General features: G+C 44.1%; 1 protein-coding gene across 5 annotated transcripts in view; it reads left to right on the top strand.

The window, feature by feature from the left end:
• The window catches only part of USP28 (ubiquitin specific peptidase 28), a 116,948-nt gene that overhangs the window by 14,470 nt on the left and 86,816 nt on the right, over positions 1-15,662 (top strand). For all 5 annotated transcript variants that reach the window (XM_040326029.1, XM_040326030.1, XM_040326027.1 and 2 more), the window contains exons 2-5: positions 4,452-4,529; positions 7,239-7,344; positions 9,934-10,039; positions 13,648-13,810. In XM_040326029.1, coding sequence (XP_040181963.1) covers positions 4,452-4,529; positions 7,239-7,344; positions 9,934-10,039; positions 13,648-13,810 — 453 coding nt within the window. The remainder of the gene's footprint in view (positions 1-4,451; positions 4,530-7,238; positions 7,345-9,933; positions 10,040-13,647; positions 13,811-15,662) is intronic.

The raw sequence follows: 15,662 nt of genomic DNA, 5'->3' as shown, positions 1-15,662 counted from the left end.
TTTCTTCCTCTACCACCAGCTTCATGCACAACACTTATGCTGTGGTAGGACAGGTCGGCAACCTGCGATCTGGGCTTGCCAACCCACCATTCCAGAGCAGGAGGTCGCGGGCCACATCAGAGGGCTCCGCGGGCCACATGTGGCCCCAGGGCCACTGGTTGGCCACCCCTGGTGTATGGGATCTAAGCCCAGTGGTTTGCGACATGGAGTGCTGAGGAATTGCTAATTTTGCTATTTCCGAGGAAAGTGGATTTGGAGATTTGAACAGCTCCTTTCCAATGCCTCGTACACACGACCAGTTTTCCCCTCGGGTAAACTGCCATGGCGGCTTTTGGCCAGGAAAACTGGCCGTGTGTATGCTCCATGGGAGTTTTCCCGACAGGAAAACCGCCGGGAATCCTAACAGGAAAAATGTTCTCTTTTTTTTTCCTGCCGTGATTCCATGCAGTCTTTTTCCCGGCAGTTCTCTTATGGGAAACACTGCGGTGGAGCATACACACGTCCGGGTTTCCCGGCCAAAGCTCTCATGGCAGTTTTCCTGTGTCGTGTGTGTGTGTGTGTGTGTAGGGGGTATAAGCTGCCGAGCCGGTTCTCGGCTTTCCCCTCGGGTTTCCCGCCAGTAAAAAGTCCGCCGGTAAACCCGTACGTGTATACGAGGCAAAAGCCATTTCCATTTTTGGTCTAACATTAACATCCTGTGAAGGATATCCTATGCTGATGAACTGGATTCCTATAACAGGTACCAAATTCTAGTAATACGCTTCCCATCATCGGTGTTTTAGTAGCCCAGGCTTTGCTGGTTCTCAGTCACATCATTGTGAAGGAGTGAATGACAAACTCAAATGGCATGTGTAACTGACCTTAAAATAGCTCATCAAGCTCATTTACATTCCCTTGCCTCCTTATATGTCCCAGTGCATAGAAGAGCTCAGGACTTTTCCAGTCTCTGACATCCACTGCCGTCCTCGAAAGCCATTCTGTCTGCTCAGCCGTCCCCACTTAGCATCTGATAATTGTCTGCTAGGAATGAAGCCTTTCTGAATAGTCAACACGGTGGAACTATTCATAAAAAATATATTTGGTAATGTGGAGATTTGAAGTATTTGAGTGGAAAGTAAGAAACTTTAAATATTTTTTTAACACCATTGTAAAGCTACATTGTGCAATGATGGACACCTTAAAGGGCTTTTGTCATGTAATCCTACCAGAAAATGTGACTTTATCTACATAACAGATGTCCTGAGGTGTCACTTTTCTGGTGTTTCTGCCCATTTATTCTGGATCTCCGAGGTAGGGTATGTACACAAGAGTGTCGCTGCTTGGCAGTAACGGCGCTCAGGCCTCACCCGACGGTTTCTCAGAGTAACCATTACGTTTTAGGTTGGGTGAGGGACCATTCATGATTGCCTCATGCCTTCACGTTTAGGAGTTATGGTGGCTACTGCAGAGTATTGAGGCAGGCGACTTGACATGTTAGATACGGCATTTGAAAGTGCTTGCTACGCAGCTGTGGGTTTTGTTGCTTTGTATACGCATATGACCAGGGGCGGACTGACAATAGAAGATCATGGGGCCCCATGTGTCCCCCGCCCACACGCAAGCCACACCTGTACAGGGAGACACGGGGGGAGGGAGAGCACACAGGCGGACACTGGGGGGTGGGGGGTCCAGCAGAGTATCATGGGCCTATACTTTGGTCAGGTTGGCCTCGGGCGGTGCCTGCACATGACATGCTTGCTTTATTTTTGGTACACACAAATGTGTCATAAAAATACATGAAATTCAATGAGGCCATTTGCATTTCTGTGCTTTGTTGGTAAAAATTAGGCATTTTTTTTCTCCAATGCGCTGTGATTCCCTAGAAAGGATTGGAACACATATCCGGTTTTATTGTCTGTGCCCCTATTAAGCCCCATACACGCGGGAGACGTTAAAAAAAAACCGGCTGACGTTTGGCCCGTGTGTGTCGGTCTGTCTGATCGGCTTCTGTTGGATATGCATGCTGAAAAACCAGTAACCAACCAACCGACTCCCCATCAGCACTCTCAGCCAATGGCACGAGAGCACTGATCGAAGTATTCCCCCTGTCAGAACACAACAGCTCAGCGGGGGAGATGGCTGGACTAACCTTGCGTGGTTAGTACAGCGGCTCCGACCAAAGCTGTCAGTGTTTTTTTTTGTTTTGTTTTGTGCATCTGCCTGGGTTGCACGTCAAAAATAATAATTATAATAATAAAACTGTAGTGTGTACCCGGCTTTAGGGAGATTCCTCCTCTACATTTGTCATGTTTGTCTTTCTCAGAGTGTGAAGGTGAGAAATGACTAGCACAGGAATTGAGTGGGACTCTTCAAATGAACGCACTCGTTCTGGTGACCTGGTCCTGGATGACCAGAGATTCTCTCACTTTGAACAGATTTCTTCTCGCTTCTTGTTTTGACTATGGGACAGAAAGTGAAGTGAAATTTCCTCAATGGGACCCGGGACTCCCCAAAACGTCCCTACTCTATCCAAAATATTTTAGGAGACAACGGATAGAGCTTGGTAGATCCCATAGACATGATTGCTGATGCTCAGTGTGGTCAGTCCTGGTGATTATATCTGTGGAGGAAAGAAATGAAGATTGTCAATATAATGTGCACCATTGATGGGTGAACAAATGATCCATTTAGCTATAGTATACCTTCTGAACTAGAAGCTTCTTACTCCACTATGAATGAAGATGCAGGATTGGACAGTGTGATGATCTTTAAAATTCTGGAAATAAATGAATTGTTATGCATACCCTGATTGGATTATACTCGTGTGTTTTAAAGCTGGACTCCAGGGATGACTTTATTTGAACAGTTAAAGTGGGTCAGCTTGGCCCAATGTAAGTATGCATATGTGATAACAGATTGGCCTCTGTGGGAAGCTGTAGACCGTGGCCCCCTCCTATCCACCTCATCCAGTCAGCAGAGAACACTTTGCATTCACTGAAAAAAAATACAAGGTGTTCTCTAAATGTCGGCTGTGCCAAGCAAAGAACCTTCTGTGGTTGCTATGCAGAAGGCACAGCACCCAGAAGGTGGTGTCTATCACTGTAGGATCTCAGGCTGCTACAGTGATTTATGACTTCCATAAGACTGATTAGGTATCACATATTTATATTTGCATAGTGACATTGGGCTAAGCTAAGTACCGTATATACTCGAGTATAAGCCAACCCGAATATAAGCCGAGGCACCCAATTTTACCACAAAAAACTGGGAAAACGTATTGACTCGAGTATAAGCCTAGGGTGTCCATCTGCATGCCTCACTGTGCCCATGCCTCGACTGATGTTTAACATGGGAGTCTATGGAAGGGGTTCCCAGGTTTGAAAAATCGGTGCTCCACAGCCGTAGGTCCCCCAGACAATAAACTTTGCACACTTGTAGAGGAGAAATGGGGCTACATGTGTGCCAAGTTCTGGGTCCAGGGGACTTGAGGCCGGCCGGTACCGGGTCCCCAAAGTTAACAGAGAAATTACCGTTAAACATTGGAGTCTATGGAAGGAGTGCCGACTTTGAAAAATCGTTGCTCCCCGGCCTTAGGTCCCCCGGACAACAAACTTTGCACACTTGTAGAGGAAAAGGAGGGGGGGGGGCTATATGTGTGCCAAGATTGGGGTCCAGGGGACCTACGGCCAGCCAGTACCGGGTCCCCAAAGTCCGGGAGATCAGGCGTGAAAAGGTGACTCGAGTATAAGCCGAGGGAGAACCAAAAAATGTGCTGAAAAACGCGGCTTATACTCGAGTATATACGGTATGTGCTACAGGGCACCCATCCAGTTCTAAGTTGTGACCCTTTTATAAATCCATGCACATCGTGTTCAGACTATGTTTACAGTGTTTGTACTTGTTTGTCTGGATGATCCCAATTTTATCCCAGAGAACAGGAACCAGGAATGCTTTTTAACAGATTAGCCAACGACTATGTATTGAGTAAATGCTGCATTTGGCATGTCATGTTGTTCTACAAGCTCTAGTCTATGATAATCATGCATGACCCATGCTGTGAAGATTTGTATTCTATAGCTCCCTTTGTTACCTAACCACTTGACCTCTGGAAGATTTACCCCCCCCCCTTTATATATATATATATATATATATATATAGCAAAGATCCTAGAGAATAAAATGGCGGTCGTTGCAATATTTAATGTTGCACCGTATTTGCGCAGTGGTCACTAAAATGAATAATAAAAAAAAACACTAAATGGTAAAGTTAGTCCAATCTTTTTGTATAATGTGATGCTCATTTTATCCAGACTCGTGCAGCTCTATAATAAACCCATTGATGCTGCACTTAGCTTGCTCTTCCTTGTGTTCTATTTTGTTTTACTGTACAGCATGTACTGACCCACTATCTATCATATAGTATTAGTGTTTTTTTTTTTTGTTTTTTTACACTGATTTCTTTTTCATTTTCAGGACTCTCAAATGCTGATTAACCAACTGAGAGAGATAACCGGGATCCAAGATCCAGCTATTCTGAATGAAGCACTTAAGGTCAGTGAGTTGGGCATTTCATGTGTGAGACAATTTTTTTGGTTTAGGCCCCTTTCACGCTTGTGTGACTTGTCCTGCGACTTGGGACAGCATGTTTTCCAATGAGTGCCATTCATATCCCTGTGTCTTCAAAGTAGTCCCTGCACTACTTTGGTCTGACTCCATAGTCCTCCAGATTACACAGGCAAGTCGTGGCAAAATTGCATCAAAATCGCAAGTGTGAAAGGGGCCTTAATAGAATTAATTATTTGGGGATTATTTCATAAAGACATGCCAGCATTGTACAAAGTCTGTGACCCATAATGGTCAGAAATGGCATATGTACACGGGACATCAGTGCTGCTTTCCTTCCCTATAACATGTGATTGCAAGAGCAAATAAGAAACAGTTTCTTGCCATTTTAGATGCAACTGTAAGGCAAATCAAAGCAACATAAAGTGGAACTACATTGCAAAGTCTAAGGGCTAGATTCGGATAGCCCTGCGTAATTTAGTGCGGGCGTAACGTATCTCCGATACGTTACACCGCCGTAAATTAGGGCGCAAGTTCCGTATTCAGAAAGAACTTGCGTTCTAAGTTACGGCGGCGTAACGTATGTGGGCCGGCGTAAGCCTGCCTAATTCAAATGGGGATGATGTGGGCGTGTTTTATTTAAATTATTGTTGACCCCGCGTATTTTACGTTTTTTACGAACGGCGCATGCGCCGTTCGTGAAAGAATCCCAGTGCGCATGCTCGAAATTCCGCCACAAATCTTCATTGCTTTCGACGTGAACGTAAATTACGTCCGGCCCTATTCGCGAACGACTTGCGCAAACAATGTAAAAAATTCAAAATTCGACACGGGAACGACGTCCATACTTAAAGCGGGGGTTCACCCTTAGAGGGCACTTTTCCCCCTTAGATTCCTGCTCGTTATTACTAGGGGAATCGGCTATTTATTTTAAAATTATGTGCAGTACTTACCCGTTTACGAGACGCATCCTCTCCGTCGCTTCCGGGTATGGGCTTCGGGAATGGGCGTTCCTTCTTGATTGACAGGTTTCCGAGAGGCTTCCGACGGTCGCATCCATCGCGTCACGATTTTCCGAAAGAAGCCGAACGTCGGTGCGCAGGCGCAGTATAGAGCCGCACCGACGTTCGGCTTCTTTCGGCTACGAGTGACGCGACGGATGCGACCGTCGGAAGCCTCTCGGAAGGCTGTCACTCAAGAAGGAACGCCCGCTCCCGAAGACCCATACCCGGAAGCGACGGAAGAAGATGCAGCTCGAAAACGGGTAAGTACTGCTTATATTTTAATATAAATAGCCGATTCCCCTAGACCGAACGAGCAGGAAGCTAAGGGGAGATTTTTCTTTTTTTTTTTTTTAAATGGGTGAACTCCCGCTTTAACATTGGTTGCTCCTCATATAGCAGGAGCAACGTTACGCCGGAAAAAGCCTTACGCAAACGTCGTAAAAAAATTCCGCCGGGCGCACGTACGTTTCTGAATCAGCGTATCTAGGTCCTTTGCATATTCTACGCCGAAAACTGCGGAAGCGCCACCTAGCGGCCAGCGTAAATATGCACCCTAAGATATGACGGTGTAAGAGACTCACGCCAGTCGGATCTTAGGCTAATTTCGGCGTATCTTGCTTTCTGAATACAGAAAGAAGATACGCCGGTGCAGCTTTGAATTTACGCGGCGTATCTATAGATACGCCGGCGTAAATTCTTGCTGAATCTAGCCCTAAATTTTTTATTTTCTTTTGATACATTCCTTACATTAAGGTAAATAATGTTTAGGTAAAAGTATTGCCCCCTCACGCCCATCACTGTTATACTTACCTGAGCCCCCATCACTCGATCCAGTGATGTCCCCATCTGTATCTTCCCCCCCCCCCCCCCTTTTTGCAGGCTGCCATGTGTCTCCGACTGCTGTCAGTCAAATCACGTGACGAGGGTTCTTGCCTGATGAAATGTGGTGAAAATGTCAACAGTTTCCTTGGGATACTTTTTCACGTGACTGTAAATGGCCGCTGGTGATTGGGCCACTGGCGAGCGCCGCTGGTGATTGGGCCACTGGCGGGGCGCCACTGGTGATTGGGCCGCTGGCGGGGCGCCGCTGGTGATTGGGGCCACTGGCGAGGCGCCGCTGGTGATTGGGGCCACTGGCGGGGGGTCGCTAGTGATTGGGCCACTGGCGGGGCGTCGCTAGTGATTGGGCCACTGGCGGGGCGTCGCTAGTGATTGGGCCACTGGCGGGGCGTCGCTAGTGATTGGGCCACTGGCGGGGCATCGCTGATCATCGGTGACCTGATTACCAGTGTATATGTGCCCTGTCACAGGAGAGACGGTTATTGAAGGGCGTGCAGGGGGGCAGGGCTGTGGGAGGTCGTCAATAGACCCCTCCCAGAACTGAGCGACTGCGTTGTAGCCGTTTTTCTGCTATAGTACGGTCGGGAAGTGATAATCATAGATGGGAATAACCTGAAATTCCACTTTTAAGTTCTGCTTTTGTTTTTGTTGTATTTACCAAAACGTGTTGTAAAATGGAACAAATCTGTATCTGCTTTAGAATTGTTGCTTCAGGTAGGTATCCATTTCCGTAAAATATAGTAGATGGTAAGTCACACAAGGCTAAGGCATTACACTTGTTAACCTTAAAATGAGTTCTGTCTTACCGAAATAATAGAAATGTGACTTTTACTTTCTCTGCTCCTTTATTCAGGCTAGTAATAATGACATAACTCAGGCTGTAAGTTTTCTAACTGATGAATGTGCCAAAGAGCCAGAGGGAAACCCTGATGAACCATCTGAAGACAAGACAAAATCGGGTAAGTGACGAGCCTCATTGCCCTCCTTATTGGATCTTGAACTCTAGGCAAACTGCCAAATACAGGTGCATCTCATAAAATTAGATTATCATCAAAAAGTTTACTTATTTCAGTAATTCAATTTGAAAAAGGGATTTCAAGCATTTCTTTCTTCTATTTTTTTTTCATGATTTATGGCTTACAGCTACCGTGTTTCCCCGAAAATAAGACCTACCCCGATAATAAGCCCTAGCGTGTTTTTGGCTGCCAAAATTAATATAAGACCCGGGCTTATTTTCGGGGAAACACGATAGTGAAACCCTCAGAATTCAATATCTGAATATTGCAGACCAATAAAAAAAAAGGGTTTTTAATAGAACAATGTTGGCTTACTGGAAAGTATGTCCATGTACAGTGTAGTATGCACCCAATAATTGGTCTAGGTTCCTTTTGCATAAATTGCGGCGTGGCATGGAGGCGATCGGCCTGTGGCACTGCCGAGTTGTTATGGAAGCCCAGGCTGCTTTGATAGTAGCTTCCAGCTCGTCTGGTGTCTAATAATGTTTTCATTACATGTTGCATTCTTTTGAGTTCTGAGGAGAATTAGCCTGCCTATGTTACGCCCCTTGTTACCATAAAAGTACAATTGTAATTTTAATGTTATACCTACGTAATCGTGTGTATAAAAAACTTAAATTGTGCCAAATAAACAGAACAGTTATTTGGAAAGATGCTGAGTGTATCTTTGTGTCTGTTCCCAACTGTAGTAGGTTTTATTAACGATCAATAACATTTCCAGAACACTGCACACTCTGCTCTGTCCTCCTATCAGCATGTTTCACGTCAATACATTTGCTTTCAGCTCCCAGTCCTTCCCTCCCTCTCCCAGTCTGAGGGCTGCTATATTGGGGATTACAAGATGCAGTATACCAGGTCAAGTATAGTCCAGGTACACACACCCCTCCCCACACATTCAGAGTTTGTCTGTGAATAGTTCTGCTTTGTGCTAATCTATTTATAGCTCCCTCCCTGACACAAACTTCAGACTCCCGTCTCGGAGAACGTCTCAGAAGTTATCAGGCTGATAACAGAAGAACGGAGCAAGAGACGGCTACATGACTACTTTTGGAGAGGGATAACAAAACACTACAGATATGTGTTCAGCTAAGATTTTTATGAATGGGGTTTACATCCACTTTCATGTATAATCATTAAATAAACTTGCATAAAATCTCTCTTTTACAAAGCATGAAAGTTAAAACTTTGGCAGATCACCCCCCTCACCATCTTCGGGTACTGGAGACACTGAAAGTGACGTCACTTGCTCCACCCAACGTGTTGCGTCACTTGTCACATGACGATTTTTTTTTTTTTTTATCCTTCATGCTTTGTATGAGAGAGTATTGCAGACCAATAGCATTAGCTCAAAGGAAGCCATCTAACCCAAATTAGTGAAGCTTCCCTCTTTCCAACTGAGATTACCAATACTAGGCTAAAAATCCTCTAAAGTTTTCCTTAAATACAACAGTGCTCTTTTTTTTTTCTTCAATTGTCCTTTTAAAGTGAAAGTATTACCACATTTTACAAATCTTAGTTGAATCCCCCCAGAAATAGAGTTCATGTAGCAGTTTTGTTTATGGTACATATAAATCATACAGTTATAAAATGTTGATAAATGTAAATGTATGCACTTGGGGGCTAAGAATATGCATGCAGCATACATACTAGGGGGAGTACAACTGGGGGAATCCATAGTGGAGAAGTATCCGGGGGTTTTAGTTGATCATGAGCTCAATAATGGCATGCAATGCCAAGCTGAGGTTTCTGTCCTTTTCTTGTATTAAGAGAGGTATGGACTCCAGAGAGAGATATAATTTTGCCCCCCTGTACAAATCATTAGTAAGACCTCATCTGGAATATGCAGTTCAGTTTTGGGCCCCAGTTCTCAAAAAGGATATCGGGGAGCTGAGAAAAGTGCAGAGAAGGGCAACCAAACTGATAAGAGGCATGGAGATGCTCAGCTATGAGGAAAGATTAGAGGAACTGAATTTATTCTCTCTTGAGAAGAGGAGAATTAGGGGGGATATGATCAACATGTACAAATATATAAGGGGTCCATATAGTGAACTTGGTGTTGAGTTATTCACTTTACGGTCAACACAGAGGACACGGGGGCACGCTTTACGTCTAGAGAAAGAAAGATTTAATCTCCAAATACGGAAAGGCTTCTTCACAGTAAGAGATGTGGAATAGACTCCCTCCAGAGGCGGTTCTGGTCAGCTCAGTAGATTGCTTAAAGAAAGGTCTGGATTATTTTCTAGTTGTACATAATATAACTGGGCATTAACATTTATAGGTAAAGTTGATCCAGGGAAAATCCGAAGGAATTTTGTCCCCTGCTGTAGCAAATTGGAGCATTCTCTGCTGGTTTTTTTTTGCCTTCCTTTGGATCAACTGTGGGTATGGAGTTGGGTATATGGGATTGTAGGATACTTTCTATTTATTGTTTTATGGTTGAACTAGCTGGACTTGTCTTTTTTTCAATCTGACTAACTACGTAAAATGACTCATACCCTGCCTATGAAGTTTTACCATTTTATTATTTTTCAGCTGTGGTCAGGTTCCTGAATGATAAAGACGAGCTTCAGACAGCCATAGCCCTCAGTCTGCAGGAATCTACCATCCACCAGGTAGAGAGGAATGATTCAAATGACAGGTATGTGTGCTGAGATTTTTTAGCAAGCGACACGTTTTAGTCTCGAAGGTGCTGGGCACAATTTGTAGCAATGACACCAACAATGGGGCCCAATGGTTATCAATGATGAGGCACAATTCCTCCCTAGTGACAAACACAATGGGGCACAATTCTTCCCACTGACACCAATGATGGGGCACTGTCTAGACCCCTAAAGTCTAAAGGACAGGAGACTTCTTTGTTTAGAAAGTTTGGAGACCCTTTTTCTAGATAGTATAAATTATTGGCGTCTGTGTGGAGGAACATGGGACGGCAGCAAGCAATCCAAATGTTTACAATACAGAGGGGAATTTGTGTGATATCTGCAAAATGTTTATTGGCGTTCTGCCTTTCACCGCTGTCTTCATTATGGCAGCTTCCAAGTGACTTTGTTTTCCAGGGAAGAAAAGATTTACAACTAAGCAATATAGTCTCTCTCTTTTTCAAGAAGTACACCAAAGGGCCTGGGAATGTCCTGGAGTGATGGCACCTGCCATCATCTTGACAGCTGATGCCCAGCTTTTTGTATTTCGGCTTTGGTAGCAGAAGAAACGGCTGTTCTTCAATACTTTTTTAGAATGTAAACATGTACTGTAACAACTTGTGGCTATCAGGGGAGCTAAATACAGCTGATCTGGTGTGTGTGTGTGTTTTTTTTTTTTTGTAGAATTGTTGCTGAAAAGACAAATAATTTCCTATTTAACGCCACCTGGTACCCCATCACCAATTACAGAGAGAGAGAGAGATCAAAATGCAAATCTTTTATTAACCACTTGAGATCCGCGCTATAGACAAAAGACGTCTACAGCGCGGCTCTCAAGTGCCGAGTGGACGTCTTTGGACGTCTTTTTCTGTGCATTACCCGCGTGTGCCACTGGGGGGCGCGCAGCGGGTAAACACTGTGCCGGCGCATCGCTGGGAAGCCGATGCGTGTACCTGGCGGCCGCGATGTCCGCCAGGTACACGCGATCGGCGGTGACAGCAGGGACGGTGGAGCTCTGTGTGTAAACACAGAGCTCCACGTCCTGTCAGAGGAGAGGAGACCGATCTGTGTCCATTGTACATAGGGATACAGCATCGGTCACCTCCCCCAGTCGGTCCCCTCCCCCCACACAGTTAGAACACACCCAGGTAATACATTTAACCCCTTCCTCACCCCCTAGTGGTTAACCCCTTCCCTGCCAGTCACATTTATACAGTAATTGGTGCATTTTTATAGCACTGATCGCTGTATAAATGTGAATGGTCCCAAATTTGTGTCAAAAGTGTCCGATATGTCCGTCCGCAATATCGCAGGCCTGACAAAAAAAAAAAAAATCGCAGATCGCCGCCATTACTAGTAAAAAATAAAGAAATAAATATAAATCTATCCCCTATTTTGTAGGTGCTGTAACTTTTGCGCAAACCGATCAAATCCGCTTATTGCGATTTTTTTTTTTAATTTTTTTTTATTTAATTTTTTATTTTTATTTTTTTAACAAAAATATGTAGAAGAATACATATCGGCCTAAACCGAGGAAATAAAATACTTTTTTAAAAAACAAATTGGGATATTATTATAATAAAAAGTAAAAATTATTGTGTTTTTTTTTTTTTTACCAAATTTTCTGTCTTTTTTTTGTTTATAGCGCAAAAAATAAAAATCGCAGAGATGATCAAATACCACCAAAAGAAAGCTCTATTTGTGGGGAAAAATTATAAAAAATATAATTTGGGTACAGTGTTGTATGACCGCGCAATTGTCATTCAAAATGCGTTGGTGCTGAAAATTGGTCTGGACACGAAGGGGGTTTAAGTGCCCAGTAATGAAGTGGTTAAAGACTGAATTTCATTTGGAAATACCTTTGCAATGCTTGTATGAAAGCATTATTTTGTTAAGTTTTTTTTTTCTTTGCACACAGGGCATTAGAAAAAATGAGCTGGAAAGCCACTACTAATGCCAGTGAACAGCGGCTGTAAAAACCTTCTTTTACTAGCGTTAATGCGTATTTAGTCACGTTGGCTTTTAGCAGCGTTTCTCTGCCTTTTATTCAAAATCAATGGTTCCCTATGAGAGCCATCTTAACTGATCCGACTTTTAGCCCATTGGTTTGAAAAGAAGTTGCATCCAATTCGGATCATGATGAGGTGCGCCTTGTGCTCTGAGGATCTTGAAAGGGAACCCCATGCTAAAATGAAGAAAAACAAATGGCATGGAGTCCTCCCCAAGATCCATACTAGGCTCTTTGAGTCTGATATGAGTCTTTAAAAGGTAAATGCTATGCCAAAATGGGAAAGAAAATGGTGTGGGGTCACCTCCCCTCCCAGACCATACCATGCCCTTATCGAGCATGCAGCCCAGCAGGTTAGGAAGAGGGGGGGGGGGGTGAGCGAGCGCCCCCTCTCCTGGACCATACCAGGCCACACACCCGCAACATGGGGGGTTGGGTGCTTTGAGGCTGGGGGGCTCTGGACGACAAGCCTAGTGCATGATGGGGCAGGGTCTCTGGACGACGTCACCAGTTGGCCACGTCCCATAGCTTTATAAGTAATGAGACGCCGGAGCTAACACGGAGCTAGCATCGGGAGAAGATGGCGGAGGCAGAAGGATCATGTGGGTTTATTTTTTTATTTTGGCGTGGGGTTCCCCCTCAGAGCACAAGTTGCACCTCCAATTCAGATCATCATGATCCAACTTTGATGCGACTATTTTATTTAAATCGATGGGCTCTTATAGGGAACCATTGATTTTTGACATGTCAAAAAAAAAAGCTTGACCTGGATTAATGCTGTATCCAGCAGCCTTTAGCAGGGTCAGACTTTTTTTTACAGCTGTAACACCGGTTCTCAGAACGCACTGGCCTTGAGGTTTAAAAAAAAAAAAGTCAGACGCTGATAAAAGCAGCTGTCAAAACATCCTGTGTGCATGGGGACTTAAAAAACAATAAGGAAAGAGGGCACTGTTACAAAGACACAAAAAGTAGTGTATGTATGTATGTATGTATGTATGTATGTATGTATGTATGTATGTATGTATGTGTATGTATGTATATGTATGTATATATATATATATATATATATATATATATATATATATATATATATATATATATATATATATATATATATATATATATATATATATATATATATACATACATACATACTTATATACATACATACATACTTATATACATACATACTTACTTATATACATACATACATACATACATACATACATACATACTATATACAGCCCGACTCTACTTTTGAGAGCAGATGGGAAGCACAGTGCTGCCCACTGTGTGTAACTACTGGTACTACAGTACATTGCAGCACACGCAGTGTGTAATGGAAATAGTTTGGGCCAGCTTGGCCCAAATGAACTGTTAAAAGTGAACTGAAATTTAAATTTTTAAGGACCAATTCATAAGCTCATGAGATGGGAATAGATAATTTACATTTAACTCTTGGAGTGAGGAAGGATTAGAATGTATGCCAGGTTTTGTTTGGTGTGAACCTATTAGGGTTCATATTGATCTGTAAATAAAAGAAATGGAGAAGAACTCGCTTTTTTCATGAACTGATGGCTATTGTAATTTTATGTTCAGATGCCCTGACTGCATTTGTGCTGAAAATAAGAACCGTGCCAAAAGAAAACGGTCCGAAGTCTGGGGGAATTCACCTGACCCCAACGATCTGAGAAGGAATGGTGACTGGCCTGTTGGGTTAAAGAACATTGGAAACACCTGCTGGTTTAGTGCAGTAATTCAGGTATGCTCTAGAACATTTATACTAAACTACAAGTATAGATTGGAGATGGCATGAATTGATTTTCTATACAGGTCTTCATAGACTTAATATTTCTGGCAGGTTACAGAAATTATTGCATATTTTTATTTTGTATATTCTGCACTTGTGTACTTTTTATGTTGCTATGACACAGTCTCTGTTTTTAAGCCTGGATTCACATTGACTTCAGGTTAGAAAAAATTGTGCGAGTTCAGCTGAACTTGCACGATTTCTTACCCGCATGTCAGTCTGACGTCAGAAGCGATTTCAGAGACATCTGTACGGGTTGCTCCAGGTGTCTATACAAATCGCCCCCCGAAGTTGCCAAAAGTAGGAACTACTTTCGGAATCGGTACGGTGCTGCGAAGTCGGCACTGCACCGATTCAGACGGTGCCATTGCCGCCAATAGCCGCAGATTTGGCATGCGATTTGACATGTCCAATGTGAACCTGGGCTAAAGCATAAGTGAACTCATCTAAAAGTCCCCTGTTGGGCTTTGGTAAAATATCAGGGGTCTGAGTGCCACTTTTGAGACGGGGAAAGGAGATTGAGGACACAATCCTCAATCTTCTCTGCAGCCTCAGCTGTACAGATTGAATGAACAGGAATAGCTCTGTAGAGAGCTTAATGTTCATTCACAGACTGAAGCATAGTAAACAGTTATGAATGATCTGTCTATTCAGACAGGGAAAGGGCCAGTAAATGACGTGTCTACTGGCCCCTTAACCACTTTCCATCCTGACAGCATCCCCTGCAACAGCTGTCTGTGGAGGGGATAGGGGGAACCCAGCAGAGCTGTGGCTGATAGAGGAGGGGGGGAGAGTTTGGAGAGGGAAGAGAGCCCAGAGGCTTGGGGCAGAAGAAAGAAGCTGGCTAGGCGGGGTGGCATGTAGAGGAACCAATCTCCTCCTTGTTCCTTCTGCAGCTGCTGAATGCCTGCGGGAGGGAGAGGAGGTAAAGCGCCTGCAGGAGAAAAATGGACAGGATTGGTTCATCTGTGCTGCACCTGCCACCCTTCCTAACCAGGTGTACAGGGGAGTCGCATGGGCCAGCTGAAGGATGGGGGGGGGTCACAATTGTAATCCCTGTCTTCAATAAGGATTGGCTCAAGCGTGTTGGCAGTTCCACATGCCTGCTACTTCCAGGAAGCGTTCAATGTGCAGCGCTTATCGCAGGCAGAGAGACCTTTCCCAATCTCAGCAGCCACGGATCGGGAAATGTCTCAATGTCTGTGATTGGCGATGTGCAGTGTAAACTTTCTGGCGGGCCTGAGCCCATCCTTAGTCTTCAATATAAAGACAGGGTTGGATTGGATTGGAATAAATGCTTATAGAGCGCCGAATGCGAGTTGTGAAACTCGCGTCTAAGCGCTTACCAACAAGCTGGATACCAACTTTCTGCACAACTTGTGTCCACTCCTCTTTACGCACATGCATGTGGCAGCCTAATTTAATTATACTTATGGTGGCCTCCAGTGGCGCTGCAGATTATGGCTCTCCCCAAAGAAGTGAATGGGACTCAGGAGCACATGCAGAAGAAGAGGGTATGGGTAGAGCCACAGAATGATTGATTGCAACAGGTGCCAAGGTAGTCTGGGTCAGCAGCATGCTATAGGTTGGAGGAAAATGCTGTATTTATCAGCGTATAAAACTAGTTTTTAAATTAACAACTGTGAAGCAAAATAAGGGTCAGCGCTCATTAATGCAGCCTGATTAGTGCCCATCTGCAGCCTCCCCATCTCCCATCAATGCAGCCTGATCAATGCCGATTCCCATCAATGCCCATTTTCAGCCTTAATGCAGCCTCCTCATCCTCAGACCCCCTCTGTTGTTC

Source organism: Rana temporaria, chromosome 10 (assembly GCF_905171775.1).
Source record: "Rana temporaria chromosome 10, aRanTem1.1, whole genome shotgun sequence".
In the NCBI taxonomy this organism is placed as follows: Eukaryota; Metazoa; Chordata; class Amphibia; order Anura; family Ranidae; genus Rana; species Rana temporaria.
This window is presented reverse-complemented; position numbering and strand designations above follow the sequence as displayed.